This window comes from Mytilus trossulus, chromosome 3 (assembly GCF_036588685.1).
Source record: "Mytilus trossulus isolate FHL-02 chromosome 3, PNRI_Mtr1.1.1.hap1, whole genome shotgun sequence".
In the NCBI taxonomy this organism is placed as follows: Eukaryota; Metazoa; Mollusca; class Bivalvia; order Mytilida; family Mytilidae; genus Mytilus; species Mytilus trossulus.
The window spans coordinates 70,148,118-70,171,178 of NC_086375.1; the positions used below are offsets into that span (position 1 = coordinate 70,148,118).

A 23,061-nucleotide genomic window follows, 5' to 3' on the forward strand; every position below is an offset into this window, starting at 1 on the left:
ATGGTAGCTAGCTTCAGTAGTAGCCCTTATTTTCTGTACAGATATCGCTGCTAATATAAGATTAATGTGAAACATAGCAGTAGGTCCATACATTATAAAAAATTTCAAAAGTTCTTTCAGAGAGCTATATTGCAATGAGCAATAGTTCCACAATGTGTAACTATCCCTCAAATTTTCTAAAAGACATTTACAACCCTCACAAGGGCTCAATTGAGAAGTTTTAAGCCAATGAAAACATAAAAAAAAATGAAAAACTTTCATGGCTAATCTAATTTGTTCTCCATTTGGAGGGTTTTCTCCATTTTGTTCACATCTAGTTACCTACTGTGGTCCATGTATGTCATATCTAGCATTTATGCTACATTATTAGAATAGTCAAGTGATCTGTTTATCTTATTTCCTGTTGTGACGTTTTGGATAAGTAAAGATTTCGTATAGTGGATGATACATTGTACATGCAAATGGAGTACATGTAGGTCTCTATAACACTTACTCTAAGTTCATGAATCAGGTTTTTTTACCATGATTTGTATACTGCTAATTCAGAAATTATTAAGAGGTTTTTATTAATGAGGGGTTCAGAGGGTCCTGATCCTAACATACCGTATAGCGGGTTATTTTCGCGGGTGTAAAATTTCGCGATTTTCATTGAACAAGGTATACGAAATATTTTGGCAGTTATTATTTTGGCGGATTAAAAACTTTTATCCATACCTTTATATGTACACCTTTAATTTGGCGGAATTTATTTTGGCGATTTTGTTCTATCCGCGAAAATAAGCGAAAATTTGCACCCTGCGAAAATAACCCGCTATACGGTACCAGGTTTAAAATCCTGAAACATGAAATCCTGAGGTCTCTAATTTAAAGGAATTTAAATCCCCACATCCCTAAATTAAAAAAAAAAAATCCAGAATCATGAAAAGATCAATCCCAAAATCCAGAGCTTAAAAACACCTGATCCTGATGTCCTGAAAAAGGTCCTGCCCCACTCATTTATGGGAATAATGCGACTGAATCAGTGTCACAATAATAAACACTTGCATTCTGATGTCTGCATATTTGATACACATAATTGTATGCAAATTTTCATGAAATCGTAATAAGTTAAATTGATATCACAGAAAACTATCTAAAAGTAAAAGTAATGTTAGTATAAATAGAACAAAGACAAATGAAAGAACAATATAGCATGTTGTTAAGATGATAAACCACGTCAGTACGCAGAATCTATACATCAAGACCATCATGTATTATTTGTGAAGTTGATACCCATGATACCGAAATATTTATCAACTAGGTTTTGGTACCTTCCGATGAACTTTTTTAGAAAAAGGACTAGATGTTCTTTGACATACCCCTGGTTCATCAACTTTCTTCTTAGACACTGATGACGTTTTACAAAATCTGAGTAGGAGCTGCAAGCTCTTGAATATCCTATAAGTTTGGAAATGTATATCCCATATGCAGGTGAAGTTGGTATATTGCTACTTACACAATGTAGGTTAGGGAAATTTATAATTTCAAAATTAAAATTGTCTCTTTTGTCATAGATTCTGTGGTACTGAGATGACTGTACAGTTCTTGTGCGGGCGCTTTCCAAACATTTCAAACATCATCATCCTATCCTGTCTTTCAATGTCCATTCCCTGTGTTCTCTTGTTTTTTCTCCAATTCAAATTTTTCCCTTTCAAGCTAGTTGTTGTTTCGTCAATTCCATCTCTTCTTTCCTTATTTCTACCTCTGTTTCTTTCTTTTCTTGCAGAAAGAAAGAATGTTGTTGATTATTTTGACTCTTTAGTTTACTAGCTTCTTCTGCATCTGTTAACTAATCATGCTAATGGTTACAAGTGAAAATATTTTCTTTCAAATGAAAGGTTAAACAATAAAATAATAATAAATCATTGTGCTTATGATTTACCTTTATGATTAAAAACCTTCTGCTATAAAATGCATGTTACAAATTTAAATCAATGTGAAAAAAAATTAAAATGAATAAAAAAATGCATAGTCCCATCTACTAAGTCAAACCATTTTCAGCTGATCTTACAGAATATGCTTGCAACAGATGCTTCATGCCATGGTCTTGTATAGCCAACATAAAAAAATAACATGAAAGATTAACCCTGACTGTTTCTTCAAGATACAAGTGCACTAGTATATCCTCAGTAAAAGTATTAACCCTACAACACACCTAGTCAAAGTATGATGAAGAAGAGCTAGAGGGCAAAGTTTTTTTGTACTTTTAAATCCACTCAGCCAGAGGCGACAAAATTATTAAAAAGTACAGTTTACATGACCAGAGAACATCTTACTAATCAATAAGTATGATTGATTGTTTCAGATTAGATCATCATTACTTGATAAACAGCTTGAAATCTGTAGTGGAAGGTTTATTGGCCACTCACAGTACAGATGTATGGAGTACTTATGGTGGATTAAATCGAGTTACAAAAGAAGTAGAAAAAATTCTCTACCATGGATTGAGAAGTACACAGGTATTTTGTTTTTCCTTGTCCCAAGGTGGCTAGGTCAATGTGAAATCTAACAATCTCTTACTTGATCTACATGTATGACAGACCCAACTCTACATTTAACATTAAGAAGTTAACAATATGTCATGTATATGTACCTATAGTATTTGAAAAATTCTTAAAAGGTTTAGTGGGTCTGTAGTTTTTTTGTGAGTACAGATTTCATTGATATTACTCTGAGACCCAGGCTACTAAAATTTGGTTTGGATGTTATGTTTAAAATAAAAATTTCCATAGTGCTTCAGTTTATCTCACATATTGTGGCATGTTGGACCCCTAGATGGCAGTTGGGAAATGTTATTCTTTTTTCCTACGTCAACTATTTCAATTCAATGTACTTGAATATTTCTGTCAATATTCCTAGCTTCCTATTAATCTTTATTTGGGATTTTTATACACAATCCACTTGCATCAACTAATATTGCAGTAGGCTCTTACAACAAAAAAAAAGTTTTCAAGTGGCAGTGAAAAAACACTAAATAAATATGAATACATTATGAATGACAGTGTTGGTTCAGATAATTGTTTTGTTTTGTTTGTGATTCTATAAATAAGCTCATCATAGGTACCAGGACTAAATTTAGTATTCACACCAGATGCGCGTTTCGTCTACAAAAGACTCATCAGTGACGCTCGAATCCAAAAAAGTTAAAAAGGCCAAATAAAGTACGAAGTTGTTGAGCATTGAGGACCAAAATTCCTAAAAGTTTTGCCAAATACAGCTAAGGTAATCTATGCCTGAGGTAGAAAAAGCCTCAGTTTTTCAAAAAATTCAAAAATTTGTAAACAGTAAATTTATAAATAAAACCATATCAATGACAATTCATGTCAGCACAAAAAGTGCTGACTACTGGGCTTGTGATACCCTAGGGGAAATAAATCTCTACCAGCAGTGGCATCGACCCAGTGGTTGTAAATAAACTCATCATAGAAACCAGGACTAAATTTAGTATATATGCCAGATGCGCGTTTCGTCTACAAAAGTCTCATCAGTGACGCTCGAATCCAAAAAAGTTTAAAAGGCCAAATCTGTCTTATTTTTATGATTAACTTTTTTTGAAAGGCTCTGTCAACTAAAAAGCTAATTTATAATCAGTTTCGCCTACTTGTATACATCCAAGGCTCTGTGTTGAAGGCCGTACATTGACCTATAATGGTTTACTTTTTTTTAAATTGTTATTTGGATGGAGAGTTGTCTCATTGGCACTCACACCACATCTTCCTATATCTATAAACCATATTTCAGGGAAAGTTTGGAAGTCAGGTTGATTTCTGGCCCTTTGTACATGGACTTAAGAGGCTGAACCCTATTCAGTCTCCATCTATTGATAAAATCATTAGATTAGCCCACACTACACAGGGAATTGATAAAGGTCATGTATGGGTCGAGGAAGGTTTGAGAGAACACAATCTTACAGCACAACTACAGACTCTAGTACAGAACAGAGAACATCTACATCAGTTTTATTATGGTATGTACACAATTTAAAAATGCATATAATCTGTATAATCATTGATAATTTTTTGACTGGAATTCATAATATTTCAACAGGTGACTTTCTCTGCGATAAAACATTATGATACTCTGTTTAAAGACCAACCAAGCTTAAAAAAGATAAATTAAAAAACCTAAAAAGTTATTGTAAAATTTTAAAAGTTTTATTTTCATTTTCTAGCTCTTGGTTAATACTTTAGGTGGTTGACTGCTAGTTTCCAAAGGTTTTATCAACTTAGTAGTTATTGTTATCCATTTTGACATCATTTATAACAATCATTACTTATTTTTTTGTTGACAAATTTAGAAAGTATTTAAAAAAAGTAAAAATCCATCATAGGAAAGATGACTTCAGTTTGATTTGTCTTTTCTTTTATGTCTCAGTTGAATATTTAGCTCCATATGCACTCAAGTTTTTATACATCAATCACTTTCACATTTCCTTGCCCTTAATTATAGAAGAGGTGATAATGACAAAAATATAAAGATGCGAAGAAATATGCAATGTTTTTTACCTGTTATTTTATGCATTGTCACCTAGCTTTACTGTTTTTATTGCAGATTACAGTTTCTTAAATACTAAAGAGTACTTCCATTCCATGTGCCTATGTCTACAAGCAGTAGAACAGAACAAAGTTACCCTTTTGACAGAACTAGATGTCAATCTGGTATGTTTTCTTCTTCAATTTATATATTTTTGTTCATCAGGTTCAAAGTTTGATATTTTGATTTTACTAAATATGTGTACCGGTAGTTGTTTTAATTAATTTTCAAACCAAAATTGCAGAAACCATGATAAAAATCAGTTCATGCTGCTCAATATTAAGTTGATTGTCTTTTCCCTGAACAGATATAATTATACTGAATATTCTGATATTATGTGAGGTTTTTATAAATGTGAATACTGGGACTGGGAGGGTATAGCAATTATAAGAACTCACATTCTGATATCTGATACATATATATCTTATTTAAAATGCATATGTTCAAGAAATCGCAATAATAAATCTCAAAATTTTGGCCATTTCTTTTTTTAAATCACAATAATAAATTCATCCAATAATTTCTGAATTTACAATATACTATAAACCATATTTCATTCAATCATATGTTTTCTTTATTTCAAAAAGTTAAGTGGAAGACAAAAACCAGATGTGAAGAGAAGTGAATCCATGCCAGTTATGAGAAGGGGTTCTAGTCATCATGAGGCTTTGGCACTTGCACCACGTTTTGCATCTCCAAGACAGGAGAGTGTTCTTTCCTTGTCAGATGAGCATGCTATACCTGTCAATGTTGGTATGCAATTCAGTTTTTTAAATTTTGAAGCTTCGATGCTTTAATTGTGTATTATGGTTGAACAGCTGAGTAATAATAGTTGGAAACAAAATTTAAGAAATGATTACAAAATAGCCTACCAAAAATATAATTAGTAAGCTGCAATTTACATTTATTTTATACTTATTAATGTCATTAAAAGATATTTTTATGCCCCACCTACGATAGTAGAGGGGCATTATGTTTTCTGGTCTGTGCGTCCATTCGTCCATCCGTTTGTCCGTCTGTCTCGCTTCAGGTTAAAGTTTTCGGTCAAGGTAGTTTTTGATGAAGTTGAAGTCCAATCGACTTTAAACTTAGTACACATGTTCCCTATGATATGATCTTTCTAATTTTAATGCCAAATTAGAGATTTTACCCCAATTTCATAGTCCACTGAACATAGAAAATGATAGTGCAAGCGGGGCGTTCGTGTACTGAGGACACATTCTTGTTTCTTCTCTTTTTTTTCAATTGACTGAACCTGACTTTTTCATATTAAAAATCCATAAACCAACAAATTAAAAACATGGCCTAAATGATGTTTTTTCTCTTTGTTAAATTATTTAATTTTGTTATATGAATATTTTTCAATATACTTTTATAGGTAGTGCATCTCCAGTAGAAGCAAAGATGTTGGCAAGAGATGCTTTAAGAACTGTTTTGCGAAAATCTGGTTCTGATTCGCCAACTGATTCTCCAGAAGCAGGATTTAGTTTCTATGACAACCAAACAGAAGATCCACTGTCTCATGTTTCAATGACAGAACATAAGGCAGATTCTAAAGAAAGTTCATCTGAAGTTCAAACTAAAGAAAAGTTGCCAAGCAAATCAACACTGTCCTCTGTAAAAAAGTCAATGACCCCTGACCCCATCGGAAGTTCTGAAAAAACTTACAGTGGTAGACCAGAAGAAATTTTCTCTGATTCAGAAACATTGACGGAAGAAAAAAGGAATGTTGTAATGAGAACTGCAAAAGGAACAAAGAAAGGTCATAAAAGGTCAAGGTCAGATATGACATGGCTCAATGCAATAACAAAACCACAAAGAACAACAAGAAAACACAGTGAAGATATTGTAGGAGCACCAGAAATAGATTCAGGTATTTTAGGTAGATATAATCTGAATAATTCATTCTTTCTCGGGGGGCAGCTCCATAGTCCAGGGAAAGGGGAAGTAATTGCAAAAAATGAAATGAATATATAGTGAGGAGTGAAGAGAAACAAACATATTAAAAGAAGATTCTAAGCTTAAAAAATCATGTTTTCTGATCAAAGATGTAAGACTTATACATATTTCCTCATTGGCATATAATTGGAGAAATAGTAAGTACAAATTCCATACCTTGTAGTCATCTATAAAAGTTCATTACCTTTATACATCATAGATGTTCATCACTGTGATAATATGTATTGTCCTTTGATAGAATAATGTATGTGTTAAAAAGCATGACTGTTATGATTACTAAAAATCAAATCTGGTAAAGAATGATTGACCTGAATTGTATCACACATGTATCTTAGCAGTTATTGAAGTCAAAACATGGAATATCCCTATCAAACATTTCATAGTTTTAGATATTTTTTAAACATAAAAATTTAAATGGTATATATGAATTCTAATTATAGAAATGTATTTAGGAACAGATGTAAACTCCCCAACTTCACCAGAAGGATACATGGGTAGACCAGCTCAAGGGCAGTCACTCATCCATTATCTCTCAACGCAGGACTTCCATACTTGTGCCAATCTAGATAAAGTAAGTTGAAATACACAAGATAATATTTTATGACATGAATTAGATAAAGTTTTGGCCTAGTTTGATAATTTGCAAGAACTATAAATTAATGAAATAGATAAACTTTTTCTTATATCTTGTTTTGACAAGAAAGTAAATCAATTTGAAAATTCTCAAAGTAACTGTCATGTGCATCTATTTTTTAAAAGTTAATGTATAAACAAATGTATATTTAAGGAAAATGCTCACTTCAGTATATCAGAAGCATTGATTGCAGCCATAGAACAAATGAAATGGAACCATATTATTTCACCACATCAGAATCAGGAAAACGAGGAAGAGGATTCGGATGAGGAAATACAAGAGTTAAAACAAAGGATAAGGATAAGGAAAAGAGAAAGATTAAAAGAGGTAAACACTGCATATGTATTTTCATACAGGCTTAAACATTTATCAAACAAATATAGTTTATTGTGAATTATTTTATTCCAGATGCTTTGAATTTGTAAAGAATAAAAAATCAAAACAAGTTTTACTTTTCTGGAATTTTAAGTTAAACTTTGTTTTTGATTTATATAAAAAATGAAATCAAAATTCATGTTTAGAGACTATTAACAGTGAGGCAAATACTATATTCAACAAATTGATCAGACTGCTGAATGTTATTTTTTTCTAAACAATTGCTCTGAATAAAAGACTGAATTTAATAGATTTAAAAAATATTGAATTTTGCTTTACATTAAAACAGTTTTATATTCAGAAAAATATAACTAGGAAAAAAATCATAGAAAAAAAACAATACCGATACTTTAAATACAAATAACAATGAATGTTTAAGTGTATGAATTACATTGATTTTTCTATGGTATGAATATGTAGTTTCAAGCTCTTTTATTTTTTACAGAAAGCCCGTGGATTACCAGCTTTCAGTGATGGTGTTACTGACAGTAAGTTTAGATTTAAAACATGTCAAATTGTACCTAATCCTTACTGTTGTTATTTTGTTATGTTTTATTGTTTAATGTTTATAAAAAGCTTTCCCTAGCACAACACTAGTGATACCATACTTGACGAAAAGTAAGAGAAATGGTAATCAAAGAGGTGTTCATCAAGGGCTGACTTTTCATAAGAACAACCTCTCAAAATGTTATAATTAATATTTCACTGTGGTATGTTTTATTTTCACTTTAATTACTCAGCAAATTGTGAGAGGTATAGCTACACCTAGTCTTTTTAAGAAACCCAACTATATTAGGTGTGCAGAATGTTTGTGTGATTGATGTACATGGCAATCTGAAAGGGTTCAACTGATTTCAGACTCATTTTCATGTTATTGATATAAATGTTAAGTTTATGTGATACATGTAGTACAACCTTTATCTCAAAGACTTTCAACATACAATTTAATCAAGATCTGTAAGGCAAGTAAGACATTGCAGCATGCGGACACTTGTTTTGTTATCATCATTGAGAGCTAATTTAAGTTTATTGTGCCAGCTACAGAACATCAACTGTGCTTGGAACGCAACCCTGACTAATAAGCTCTATGTATAGATAGAAATAAGGGATAATAAATGTTGTTTATATATCTTAGTGTTGTTCCATATCTTTAATAATTGTTGTTGCTGCAAAATTGTGCTTTATAGCTTTGTATTATCATTTTTATTGTGTGCTTAATTGTTGTGATTATATTAGCAGCTACTAGTCACAGTACATCACCAACATTCAGCTCCCCTATAGATTCTGAAAACTCAGGTGAGTTAATTGGACTGTTTAGCTCAAAATACTAATCACCCCTCCAATTTGGTTGATTATATAGGGAATCACTGAAGCATGATGAGAGTGGCCCCCATCTTAGGCATCCAGTGTGCCCCCACTTAAGACAATTTCAAGATCCGCCACTGATCAACACCAACCCTAAGATACTGTCTTAGTATGTTGGTAGTTTTTGCTCAGATTACGACCATTCAGGTTCACAATTAATTCATAATTCTCAAGATTTTAACAGTCACTAAAGAATTATTCTTAGGAAAGCCAAGCCCTTAAAATACTGAAATATAAGCAGAGCTGAAACCTGCCTCTAATTGAGGTTTTTTCTTGCTGTGTTGAAGACCCTTTGATTGTTTGACACATTATACGTTTTCATTCTCAAATTTATCAAAAAAATTGATAGAAACATTTTTGTCGAGCCTTTGACTTTTTTCGAAAAAGCGAGACTAAGCTATCCTACATTCCATCGTCGTTGGTGGCGTTCACAAATATCAAAAGATAATAGACAGAAATAAAATTTGTAAAAAAATAAATCCGTTTTTTCCAAATTTTACTTTTAAATGGACTTAGATTTTCTGCCAGGAAACAGCACATTCACTCTGTGGTTAAATTTAAAAAAAAATAATAACTTTCTTATGCTACTTTTAATTGTACCAAACTTAGACAGAAGCTTGTTTATGATCATAAGCTAGTATTTAGAAGGAAATTTTGTTAATATTTTGTACCTGTGTATCTGTTTTTTACTTAAATGGACTTAGTTTTCCTTCCAGTTAACATTACATACAGTCTGCAGTTAAAGTTTTAAACATTTATTAGATTCATAAACTATCCTGAATTTTAACTTAACTTGGACAGAAGCTTCTGCTGCTGTATAAGTTATGTGGTAAGTTGGAGCTAAACATATTGTTAGTTTAGATATAACAACCTTTCATAATGTGTAATTATTGTAAAAAGATATTCAGTTAATACAAATGAAAACAAAATGTATTCAATTCAAAGGACTGATAGAAATTTGATGACAAACTCATTTTTTTTTAAATTTCAGATAGTAGTGATTCAAGTGCAATTGATGATGAACAAATAGAACTTACAAGTAAGTTATAAATATGTATACATTGTAAATTAGTATGGCATTCATTACCACTGAACTAGTATATATTTGTTTAGGGGCCAGCTGAAGGACGCCTCCGGGTGCGGGAATTTCTCGCTACATTGAAGACCTGTTGGTGACCTTCTGCTGTTGTTTTTTTTATTTGGTCGGGTTGTTGTCTCTTTGACACATTCCCCATTTCCATTCTCAATTTTATTGTAGTATAAATAGTATTTTCTGTGGTCCATCCTTTTATAGTCGAGATTCACCATTCAGTATGACAGCATTATCTTATTTTATGGTTATATCACTTACATAAATCAATCAATGAGTGATGAATTTCTCTTAGAAGAAATTTGAAGGTTTCAGTAAATAAACTACACAGTGAACAATAGCTATTGTATTATTCAATGGAACAATAGAACAGACAAAAGTTTAGATACCTTGACCAAAAGCAGATGACTCCAAGGAAACACCAACTTGGTTCGCAGTAATACTTAAAACAGTTTTGATAATTTAAATGTTATTCATGACCAATTATAATTTTCCCAAACTCTAAGAAAAGGGACTACAAGCGGAGTAAGTAAAAAGAATTTGGCAGTCAATTATAGGGTTATAAAATCAAACCTGTTAAATTATGATAAAATTACATTGAAGTAATGGTGGAGATAATTGGGTCCCCATTCAACATAGACTTCATTTTCATAGTTTATCTATCAGTTTTTAAAAGCATCAAAATAAGGTCATTTTCTCGTAAGCAGTAGGTCAACTTTAGTTGGTGCATCTTTGGAATGATTGCTAAATGTACATATCAGTTTTGTACAGATCATCTCATCTTTATCTTATTTTCATGAATCTTGATACTGTTTATTTATGTGATGTATTTAAATGTTAATTTAAAGTTTAATTTTTCATTTCAGTGTCAGAAAATATAAGTGAGACTAATTTGTTATTGATGAAGAAAGATGGAATGTCCTTATCACTTGCTTCATTATACTCAGGTAAGTCATTATCACTTGCTTCATTATACTCAGGTAAGTCGTTATCACTTGCTTCATTATACTCAGGTAAGTCCTTATCACTTGCTTCATTATACTCAGGTAAGTCCTTATCACTTGCTTCATTATACTCAGGTAAGTCCTTATCACTTGCTTCATTATACTCAGGTAAGTCCTTATCACTTGCTTCATTATACTCAGGTAAGTCCTTATCACTTGCTTCATTATACTCAGGTAAGTCCTTATCACTTGCTTCATTATACTCAGGTAAGTCCTTATCACTTGCTTCATTATACTCAGGTAAGTCCTTATCACTTGCTTCATTATACTCAGGTAAACATGCTTATTATAAAATCTCCTAAAGAAGAAAATGGACTGATAAAGTTGTTAACCAACAGATCTTTACTTATAATTAGTTGAAACTAAGCTTGGGGTGAAAGAAATTTGTATTTCCCTATTTCAATTTTTACCCTATTTTAGGTCATTTGGTCAAATGTCAAGGTCACAGCAGCTTTGTAGGCTTAAACTTTGTGGAACATTTTATTTTGAATCATTTAAAAATTGTTTTTTTTTTAATCAATTTGTAATAGATAATTTATAAAAAAAAATTAAACACTAAAACTTTTTCTTCTACATACATGTACTATAAATCCATGAGATAGTTATTAGCCGTGTGCACAAATGGTGTGTCTGTAATTTTCTAAACTTGAATTATTTGCAGATGGTGATATCCAGGATAGAAATAATAAGATGCTAGACAGACAAGGGTAAGCAATGCATGTTGACATTAAGTGAAATAAAAAGGAATGTCTTAGAACTCTTATATCTTGAAACATGAGCCAAAAACGTTGCTCTTCCTCAGTTTCTAAGACTCCTACAAAAAAAGCTAATTTTTATCTGACATTGCACTTATATTATATATTTATCTATTATAACGTTAAGTTATATAACCAATAACAACTATGAAAACAAGCAAGTATTTAATAATTTCATTAGATGTTACTCATTCTAGATTATTGCATCTAGTAATAAACTGCTCATGAAGACTGAATTATGTTAATTCATAATTTTGTCTTTTACTGTAGATCCTGATGAAAGACAAAACACATAATAAAAAGATAGGTTGCAACATGAAGGGAAAATACAAAGCAACTGAAAAAATTATAAAATGATAAATTAGATTTTTTGACCCTTGATAAAGAAAAATATATAATTTACAGCTCAGTTACTACAGAAAATGGTGTGAGTGCTACCAACAGTTTATCAGCCGAGTCTGTTGCTATATCATTACTGAAGAAATTCTCAGAGAAACAACTTCCAAAGGCTTCAGATCTTATCTGGCTTGTACCTGAAAGTGATGCTCCTCAGAAGGTGATTTTTTTATGGGGTTTAATTTATAAATGGCTGATTAGTTCAAATTTGTAAGTTACAGATGAAAATTAAGTATTAAAAAAGCAACATTTGATCAAATTTTAAATGAAAATATATATAAAAAAAAAGAAGGGTTTTCATTATCTTTCAATATCTTGTAATGTTGCCATATTTACAAGGTGCAAAACTATTTTTTAGCATGCAACCATGCTTTTGAATGTTTTTTTGTTGTGAAAAAGACTATGTCAATTAATGAGATTCATGCACATGTTTTTAAGGGAATTAATCTTCAAGCTTTCATCCAGTTTTGTTTGTTTTATATGAAAAATTTTGTGATAAAGACTAACTCAGTACACCCAGACATTCAACAAACAAAATGTAAATTTCGAAACAGGATCAAAATTGGAAACTTAAATTTTTAACTGATGCTTAAAAGTGTGAGATTTAAAGTTTATATATGTATGCTGCAGTGTACAGTATGTTTATTGTAGTTACTCCCAATGCCAGACTCGTACCCTATTGATCCTGATGATGCTGAAGATATGAAAACTAACAGATATCAAACATTCCAGGTAAGATAAAACTAACAGATATCAAACATTCCAGGTAAGATATGAAAACTAACAGATATCAAACATTCCAGGTAAGATATGAAAACTAATAGATATCAAACATTCCAGGTAAGATATGAAAACTAACAGATATCAAACATTTATTCCAGGTAAGATATGAAACTTACAGATATCAAACATTCCAGGTAAGATATGAAAACTAACAGATATCAAACATTCCAGGTAAGATATGAAGACTAACAGATATCAAACATTCCAGGTAAGATATGAAAACTAACAGATATCAAACATTCCAGGTAAGATATGAAAACTAACAGATATCAAACATTCCAGGTAAGATATGAAAACTAACAGATATCAAACATTCCAGGTATAAAGTAAAACTATTTAAGTCCAAGGATTGGATTTTGAGCTACAGAAAATTCCTGTCACAAAGGAATAAGGTTAAAAAAAGTTTTATATTTTATAGTTAATTATGTATCTTATCTTCTTAATCATATATAAAAATTGAGTTGTATTGCAATTATTCATGACATTCATTATGTGATATATTATAGATGATGTCCACCAAATAGGAAACTCTTTATATTTTTATTTTTGAATGGAGAAATACAATCTACATCTTTAGTATAATGAAACTTTTCAGAGGCTATTTTGATTTCCATTCTTTATCACATTAAACAATGTTTTTTGGTTATTTTTAATTTGCAATAATATAAGTAAACTGTGTTAATTATATAATGTTTCAAGACGTGTGTTTGAAATAAATACCAAGCTAACTGGTTATATATTATATTTCAGACGAGATTAAGGGGTAATATGGAATGGGCTCCACCAAGACCTCAGATCATTTTTAATATCCATCAGCGACCAAAGTAAGTCAAATTATCATTGTGTGACACATTTTGTTTTGAAACTTAAAAATGTTAGTATTGTAATTACTTTAGTCTATATTTTTTTTTCAAATGTATTTACATATTTTATGAAGATTGAGATATAGCTTATGACCATAAGTATCTTTGAGGAATGTCGGTAGCAGACATATTTTACGCAATTCTATCAGGACTCTGACTGAAATTGTGGTACTATAAAAATTTGTTGAATAGTGCTGTATACCTTGTCGTATGATGTATTAATAGGAGCATCCATTCGTGCGAATCGGCCCTTCTACGACTCGTTAATGACATACTAGATGGAATGGAGCATCAAGAAGTCACCGCTATGATAGCCGTTGATTTAAGTGCAGCATTCGATACTGTAGATCATAGTATTTTGATAAAAGTACTCGAATATCAGTACAGTGTAAATGGAACCGCATTTAAATGGATCGATTCCTATTTGAGACCTCAAAGCTGTCGTGTAAATGTCAGCTCTACAACATCATCAGAGCGACAACTTGAGTGTAGTGTACCACAGGGAAGTTGCTTAGGTCCCTGGCTTTATATAGTGTACGCCGGAACCCTATTCGACATTATTCCACCATCTATTACTGTGTACATATTTGACGACGACCATACTGCTAATAAACGTTTCGTGCCAACATTAACGAATGAGATGGATGCAATTCGTGACTTACAGGACTGCGCTGTTCATATAAACACCTGGATGAACAGTAACAAACTAAAAATGAACAATGCGAAAACAGAGTTTATTCTCTTTGGCAGTCGACAACAACTCTCTAAATGTCAGACAAAAGAAATAATCATTTGTGGAGATGTAATAAAATCAAAAACATGTATACAGTACTTAGGAGCTTTTCTGGATGAGACTCTAAACTTCAAAGACCATATTACTAAAAAATGTAAGACAGCAATGATGAACTACTACAAAATAAAGTGCATAAGATCCTATCTATCGAAAGAAGCAACAGAAACTTTGGTCTTATCTTTGGTTATTTCACATTTAGATTATTGCAATGTTATACTTTTTGGAATTTCACAAACTGATTTATATAAATTGCAACGTATACAGAATATGTGTGCCAAACTTGTGTTAAACCGTTCTAAGTATGACAGTGCCAAGCAGGCATTGTTTGACTTACACTGGCTTCCAATCAAAGCCAGAATTACATTTAAAATCTTAACATATATGTACAACTGTCATGTAGGTAATGCACCGTCATATTTGATCAATTTGTTAAATCCTCAAGTGTCGAAGCGTTCATTAAGTTCGTCAGAGTCATCTATTGGTTGTTATGCAGTCCCATATAACAAAAAGAAAACTTTTTCAGATAGAAGCTTTAGTACTATTGGGCCAAAATTGTGGAATGAACTAGGTACAAATGTAAGAAACTCTGAATCTTTGGATATTTTTAAATGTCGGTTGAAAACATTGTATTTCGAAAATTATTTTGAACTTTTCTGACTTTTTTCTTGTGTATCACAGTATAAATTTTCAATTTTTGGTATAGTACATACATATTTTATTTTTATTAGGATTTTTGTATTTTGTATGTCATTTATGTACAACGCCATTGAATACATATTGTATATGTAGAAATAGGCGTTTAATTAAGTTTTCATGTTTCATGTTTCATTTCATCCATTACTGTAGACAAGTTAGACAGAGAAATTTTATCAAACATACAGCATAAATATAAATGTATTATTTGGAGAGAAATATTTGAAGATATTCTTAAATCAGTGTGCTTGGTTAGGTACAGTGTTATATACTTTATAGACAGTTACATTAAGTTTTTCAGTTTTAGATATAGAAATTGTGATCTATATAGTACAGTAGATTATATATTTTTACAGTAGGAAGAAAGTAATGGAGAAGCAGAATTACCTCTGTGCTGGTTGTGGTACAAGGGTTGAACCAGGTCAGTTAATAATCTATAACAAGGTGAGAAGATGTGGTACAATTGTCAATGAGACAACTTTCTTTCAGAGACCAAATGACATAGAAGTTTTATGACTGAATGTTTATGTTATCAAGGCTTCCAAAATGGTCATATATTCCGGACAATTGTATAATGTCCAGTAAAAGTCCGGCTGGGAAAAGCATGAAACGGTCTTTTACTTTTTAGATATCAAGGCTTTTTCGGTCATTTTTACATAATTCACGATCTTTTTGACCCAATATTTTGCCTTTAACAGCCACACATTTCCGTTCATAAAAGTGACATGATGATTAATTACTATCAAAACATCCCCAACTTCAATACTTTCTAATTTTAATCAAGGCTAATTAGTTGTTGGACAGCTGAAATCGGTGAACCCTGAAATCTACCTGTTCAGGTGACAGGTAAACTATTTTCAGTACCGGACATCGTATAAATTGATCGGTCTATTCACAATTATTTTTTAACATTTCAGCGGCTTGTATCTACTTAATTTAGTTCAAAAGATTAAAATTATAAAAAATACGTTTGTCAACATGATTTGATGAAAAATTTAAGAAGGATTTAGAATGAAAAATCGTCAGAACTACGTAGTATGAACTAGAACCCATGTGCGCATGTGCACAGGTGGATCGTTTATTTATGCATCCTACATTTCTTCCAGAATGCTAAAATTATCAGTGAAACCTGTATCTAACGTTCATTTGAAGTATTTTGTTGAAGAAATAAAGTGGAAAGAGCTTCATCACTCAGTCGTGCTTTGTAAACGTACACAGATTTTACGTATCCGTATATGGTCCATGTTTTACCATTGTCAGTCAACATCCGGTTTAATACGAAAGTAAAGTTTTTGACATCATTTTGCACAAAAAAAGAGTATAAGGCAGATATGAGCACGCTGATGTGCACACTTTGCATGATGCACTGTCAATTTAACAGTTTACGTCAGAACATCAAATTCATATCAAAGTAAAGTTTAATAACGTTTTTTTTTAATCTAATGTCAATCATTGGGAAGGCCATCTGATTACTTTAATTTATTTAAATTGCCTCTTGTGACTTAGTCTTAGGGATTAAAATAGGGATCAGATATAAAATGTCCGGCTGGCTCAAATATTTTTTGGAAGCCTTGTATGTTATCCTTCTTCTGTTATAAAATAATTAATTTGAGTGTGTGAGTATCCAGCTGAATCACTTTAAAACATTCATTTCTTTGAACCCTATAAATAATCTCTGACAAAATTGCTTTATTTATCTATTATGATATTTGATCAAGTTTGGTTTCGGAACGTTCAAGTAAAAACAAAAACAACAGAAAACTTGATACTGATGTCCATAAGCATGACAACCATTTCTTTTAGATGCTTTACATAAACTCATCATAGATACCAGGACTAAATTTAGTATATACGCCAGACACATGTTTCGTCTAATAAAGACTCATCAGTGACGCTCGAATCTAAAAAAGTTTAAAATGCCAAATAAAGTACGAAGTTGAAGAGCATTGAGAACCAAAATTCCTAAAAGTTTTGCCAAATACAGCTAAGTTAAGCTATGCCTGAGGTAGAAAAGCCTTAGTATTTCATGCAGAAAACAAAACAAATATGAACAGTTTGAGACCATAAAAATTCAAATGGCCAAAACCAAAAAAACAACAAAAATACAACTTCTTATGTCAACTTTGCCTGATGGAATAAAACCTTTTTTAACCTTAGTTTTACTGCAATAACATTATTTATGAAATAGAAGTTATCTCATTGCTGTATATGTTTCATCATAAAAAAATATTTTTCTATTTAAGGATACATCAGCAGATTTCGATACTGTGAATATCTTGGAAAGTTTTTCTGTCAATGTTGTCATAGTAAATCTTTATCATATATTCCTGGAAGAATTCTGAAGAAATGGGACTTCCAAAAGTATCAAGTGTCAAACTTTGCCCATGATTTATTGACTAAGATCTATACGGAGCCTTTGTTCAATATCTGTGATATAAATCCTTCATTATATAAGAAAGTGAAAAGTTTAGATAGTATTTTAGAATTACGACAGCAGTTACAATATGTGAAGAAGTTCCTACTTATCTGTAAAGATGGTACCAAGTAAGTACTTTTATAATTTGTTTTCCAGTACATGTACTATGATAAAGCAGTTTGGATACACTTGGTCAAACTTCTATGCATTTTTGTTTTCCTAACATACCAAATATTGTATGAGAGTATTGATGCCTGGATACTATGGTATTCTTTCAATAACTTCTTTTAATTAATTGTTATACATACATTTGAATGACATTGAAAGCTAAATTACAAGGCTATTAAAGCTGTTATCCAAAGACTAGCAAGTTAAAGATTTGGTCGTCTTGCTTGCTTTTTTTGAATTAATGTTTGCTCAAGCATTGTAATTAAGATTGACATCTGCAAACAATATGAGTAGGCAGAGTTAAACCTGTATATAAGTATAACATTTGATTATTTTATGATGACCAATCATATTTTAATATATACAAGTTTAACTCCACCATTTTATATTGTTTTTAGGTGTCAATCTTAATAACAAATGCTTGAGCAAACAAAGCAAGCAAATCAAACAAACCATTAACTTACTAGCATTAGGATAACAGCTGAAATAAGTTTTAGATTTAAAGGAATGTCCTAGATTAAAAAAAAAGTTTTTGTCATATATACATTCTATTTGGTGGTCATTTTGGTAGTTTTTAACACTACATTTTTATTTTATTTGTAGGTTTTTGAGCGATATAAAAAACCTACCACCATACTGGTCAGATGATTTTCACATATACTCTTTATGTGATCTTGTTAATGTAAGTATGGAGTGTTCTGATTCATATATTATGATTACAACTTGAAAGCTAATTATTGTAGTGAATTTATTCATTAGAGTAAGTAAGTAAGTAAGTAAGTAAGTAAGTAAGTAATTAGTTTATTACAGTGTCACAATCTAACATTATACATAATATATTATACATCAGATAAAAACAGCATAAAAATATATTAGATTCCTGCCTTAAAAGACATATGAGACACTTTTACCTCATGTACATTAAATGCATACACAATTTAATACATTTTTCAAAAGTAAAATTTAAAAATACAAAACAATTACTTCGTAGATCAACAATTTTTAACTAAAAAGTACAAAAAGGGTAGAATTGATTTAAAAATCTTTAATAATGAAATGTCTCAATTGAATAACTCTTAACTGTTATGCAAAGGTCAATTGTTTGCATTTATTTCTACTTTATGAAACCATTTTCTATTCTTCTATACATGTACTTAAAAATCTGGTTATTTGCACAACTTTGTAAGTGACCTTTCTCTTAATAGTATAGCAACAAAATGGCATCAAGATAATATTGATCACACATTAAAGATGTTAGTTATTGTTTGAATTCAAATAGAACAGTATTTGTTTAGTGTTTGATTAAAAAATATTTTGTATTCATTGTTTCAAATTCAATAATGTACTTGAATGTGGATCACAGCTCTTTACTTTTTTTCTTGTGGAAATCCTTTTCTTTCCATCTGGTATGACCCAAATTCCTAATTTCGAATGAAAGCAAACCCCTTCTGAAAATAGGCTATGTAAATAATTGAAATCCACTGCATCATTATTTTAAGAGTTAGTAAAGGTTTTTTGTCGAGCCTGCAACTTTTGTTGCAGAAAGCTCGACATAGGGATAGTGATCCGGCGGTGGTGGCGGTGTTAGCTAACTTTTTAAAAGCTTTATATTTTAGAAGGTGGAAGACCTGGATGCTTCATACTTTGTATATAGATGTGTCATGTTACGAAGTTTCCGTGAGTCACATGTTCAATGTCCTTGACCTCATTTTCATGGTTCAGTGATTACTTGAAAAAAAAGTTAAGATTTTTTGTAATGTTAAATTCTTTCTTATTATAAGTAATAGGATAACTATATTTGGTATGTGCGTACCTTGCAAAGTCCTCATGCCCGTCAGACAGTTTTCACTTGACCTTGACCTCATTTCATGGATAATGAACAAGGTTAAGTTTTGGTGGTCAAGTCCATATCTCAGATACTATAAGCAATAGGTCTTGTATATTCGGTGTATGGAAGGACTGAAAGGTGTACATGTCCAACTGGCAGGTGTTATCTGACCTTGACCTCATTTTCATGGTTCAGTGGTTATAGTTAAGTTTGTGTGTTTATGTCTGTTTTTCTTATACTATATGCAATAGGTCTTCTATATTTGGTGTATGGAAGGACTGTTAGGTGTTTATGTCTAGCTGGTAGGTGTCATCTGTCCTTGACCTCATTTTCATGGCCATGGTCCAGTGGGTATAGTTCAGTTTTTGTGTTTTTGTCTGTTTTTCTTTTACTAAATGCAATAGGTCTTCTATATTTGGTGTATGGAAGGGTTGTAAGGTGTTCATGTCTAGCTGGCAGGTGTCATCTGAACTTGACCTCATTTTCATGGGTCAGTGGTTATAGATAAGTTTTTTGTGATTTTGTCTGTTTTTCTTATAGTATATGCAATATGTCTTCTATATTTGGTGTATGGAAAGATTGTAAGGTGTTCATGTCTAGCTGGCAGGTGTCATCTGACCTTTACCTCATTTTCATGGTTCAGTGGTCAAAGTTAATTTTTTGAGTTTTGGTCTTTTTTTCTAATACTATATGCAATAGGTCTTCTATATTTGGTGTATGGTAATGTTTTATGATCTATGTATTAGTCCTGCAGGTTTATTTGACCTTGACTTCATTTTCACGGTTCATTGCTCAGTGATAAGTTTTAATGTTTTGGTCTGTTTGCTTTAAAACTATAAGCAGTAAGTCAACTATACATGTAGGTGTTGTATGGAAGTATTGTTAGCTGTACATGTCTTTCTGAAATGGTTCATCTGACCATGACCTTAACTTCATGGGTTTTTTTTGTTTGTTAAAGGGAAACTTCGCAAAAAAATTTAAAATTGATATTATGTTCATTCTGTATAAAAATGCTCAAATTCATAGATATTAAAGTTTTATTCCGCTAGATAAGCGATCACCATCGATTTTAAATTTAGAGTATCAATTCTCTGCGTTGCCGCCATTTTGTGTTCTTTCCCGATTAATGAAACGATATGTCTATAAACCACAAAGAAACACAACTACAGTAACCGATGTAGTCGTAATTGCGTGTCGATATCTTGTCAATCGTACGGTTGTTTTATCCGACTAACTAACTTGATACGGACAATATTCTTTAAATTACCATGGTCTGTTGTTTTTAAACTTGATATTGGAATTAGGTGAAAAGTCAAAGTTGAAATCATAAATAAGTGTTCCGTGAAAATTGTTTTCGAAAATCTAATTTGTTCATAATTCTTTAAAGTAATAAACTGTTTTCAAATAAATTTTGATCTTCCCTCTTCTGATCACCAGCATGGCTAAAGGTATTACTTCCAAAGGTATTGTGAGGGGTGTGAGGTGACACGTCCAGGTATTCAAGCGATTTCCTGTCAGGCTTGCAAGTTCACGCATCGTTTCACTTCTGCAGGTATTGATCAGTGTACACGGCCGATAACATTTAACTTTCCATTTTGAACTATCAGATGTATAATATACAACTCTGTCTTACATGTCATTACCAAACTCATACGCTTGTTTATAAATAACATTTCTGGTGTAAAGAATATTATTCATAAAAATATAAATAATATCCAAAAAATAAGATTTGATGAAATTAAAATCTATTTAAATATTTTTTCCAAGGGTTAATTTGGGAAAATATAATATATACTCATTGTCAAAAGTGAAGGACAGATTGGAACATACCAGAAATATTGATTTTAAAAAATGTACGCACTTGCCCACGATTCGTTTATACGACTGGATAGAAAGTTACGGAACTATAGCGCAATTTAAAATATATACATGTATACATTGAACATAAGAAAAAACATATATTTTGAATAAATAGGGGTAAAAGTGTTGTAAATAGACTAGTCAATCAATCAAATCAATCAAATCAAGTTTATTGTACAAAAACAGGCCTCCAGCCCACGGTACATTTATAAATTCACAATTTAATATCAACTACAGTTCAATAATAACATATATTAAACAATACAACACACACATATTACCAACATATATATATATATCTATTAATTTTCAAAAAGTTTTATAAACTTGTATTTGTAATAAATTTATTTATTTATTTATTAAGTATATTCATTTTATCAAGTCATAGTGACAAGACTTCTTCTCTACAGCATTTAGCTTTTTTCAAAAATACAGCCAGATTTTTCAAAGTAATTAAATTTTCTGTTCTAAAAAGACTAGTTAAAGTGTCTCTGTTACAATTACTTTGACACCATAATGGTAAAAAATTTCTCCTTATGTCAGCCAAAATTGGACAAACAAGTACAAAATGGAATTCATCTTCTATTTCATTTGTATTACAAATTTTACACAACCTATTTTCCCTTGGTTGGTTTTCATGTCTACCTTGTTCAATAGCTAGCTTATGGTTTGAACATAAAATTGAAAAAATTTCATATCTAAGATTATATGACAGTTTCTGTATATTTTCATTTATACAAATATAATCCTTAACTTTTGAATAAAAAGCACACTTTGATGAGTTGCCAATATAATCTGACCAAGATTGTAAGTTTATATCTGTAAGTCTCTGTTTAAATAAATGTAAAAACAATTTTGCATCTCCAACACTTTGACTTTCCCATACAACACCAAATCCATTTGAAAATAATAGTCTTTGCACTTTAGAACACCAATTTAAACGTCCATTTTCATTCATTTTATACATCATACGATAGCATAGTTTTGGAAGTCTGTTATCATCCATACATTGTAAGTGTAGAAAATACTTAATAGGTTTACACACATAATTTATATATAGTTCATGACGGCCACATTCACCTCTTGCTATGTGATTATTAGTCTTTTGGCCCATTCCAAGTAGCCATTTACAAAATTTATTTTGAACAGTTTCAATGTCTTTCACTTTCTCTGTTCCCCATAATTCTGCACCATAATAAAGAATTGGAGCAACCATAGAGTCAAATAACTTAAATCCAAGATTTATATCTCTAGTTCCAAGTTTACACATACAATGTTTTATCATGTTCAGAGCCTTTTCACACTGCATTCGTAATGTTTTGCAACAGTAAGTCCATTTCAGTCTATTGGAAAAATATATTCCTAAATATTTATAATAACTGACAACTTTTAAAGGTTCATTATTGAAGTACCACTTCTCGTTTTTAGATAATTTACCTCCATTTTTAAATACAACAATATTTGATTTGTCCATGTTTATAGTCATATTCCACTTTTCGCAATACTT

At 31.1% G+C, this 23,061-nt stretch overlaps 1 protein-coding gene across 6 annotated transcripts in view; it reads left to right on the forward strand.

Moving 5' to 3' along the window:
• The window catches only part of LOC134712271 (run domain Beclin-1-interacting and cysteine-rich domain-containing protein-like), a 32,356-nt gene that overhangs the window by 1,542 nt on the left and 7,753 nt on the right, over positions 1–23,061 (forward strand). Inside the window, exons 2-19 of one of the 6 annotated variants that reach the window (XM_063573649.1) lie at positions 2,345–2,498; positions 3,781–4,006; positions 4,591–4,697; positions 5,160–5,325; positions 5,951–6,454; positions 6,972–7,102; positions 7,319–7,492; positions 7,986–8,028; positions 8,777–8,836; positions 9,897–9,944; positions 10,862–10,942; positions 11,661–11,706; positions 12,160–12,310; positions 12,802–12,882; positions 13,684–13,757; positions 15,639–15,703; positions 17,526–17,826; positions 18,470–18,548. In XM_063573649.1, the coding sequence (XP_063429719.1) occupies positions 2,345–2,498; positions 3,781–4,006; positions 4,591–4,697; positions 5,160–5,325; positions 5,951–6,454; positions 6,972–7,102; positions 7,319–7,492; positions 7,986–8,028; positions 8,777–8,836; positions 9,897–9,944; positions 10,862–10,942; positions 11,661–11,706; positions 12,160–12,310; positions 12,802–12,882; positions 13,684–13,757; positions 15,639–15,703; positions 17,526–17,826; positions 18,470–18,548 (2,491 nt within the window). The remainder of the gene's footprint in view (positions 1–2,344; positions 2,499–3,780; positions 4,007–4,590; positions 4,698–5,159; positions 5,326–5,950; positions 6,455–6,971; positions 7,103–7,318; positions 7,493–7,985; positions 8,029–8,776; positions 8,837–9,896; positions 9,945–10,861; positions 10,943–11,660; positions 11,707–12,159; positions 12,311–12,801; positions 12,883–13,683; positions 13,758–15,638; positions 15,704–17,525; positions 17,827–18,469; positions 18,549–23,061) is intronic. The other 5 variants (XM_063573650.1, XM_063573653.1, XM_063573652.1 and 2 more) reach the window with 5 other exon arrangements.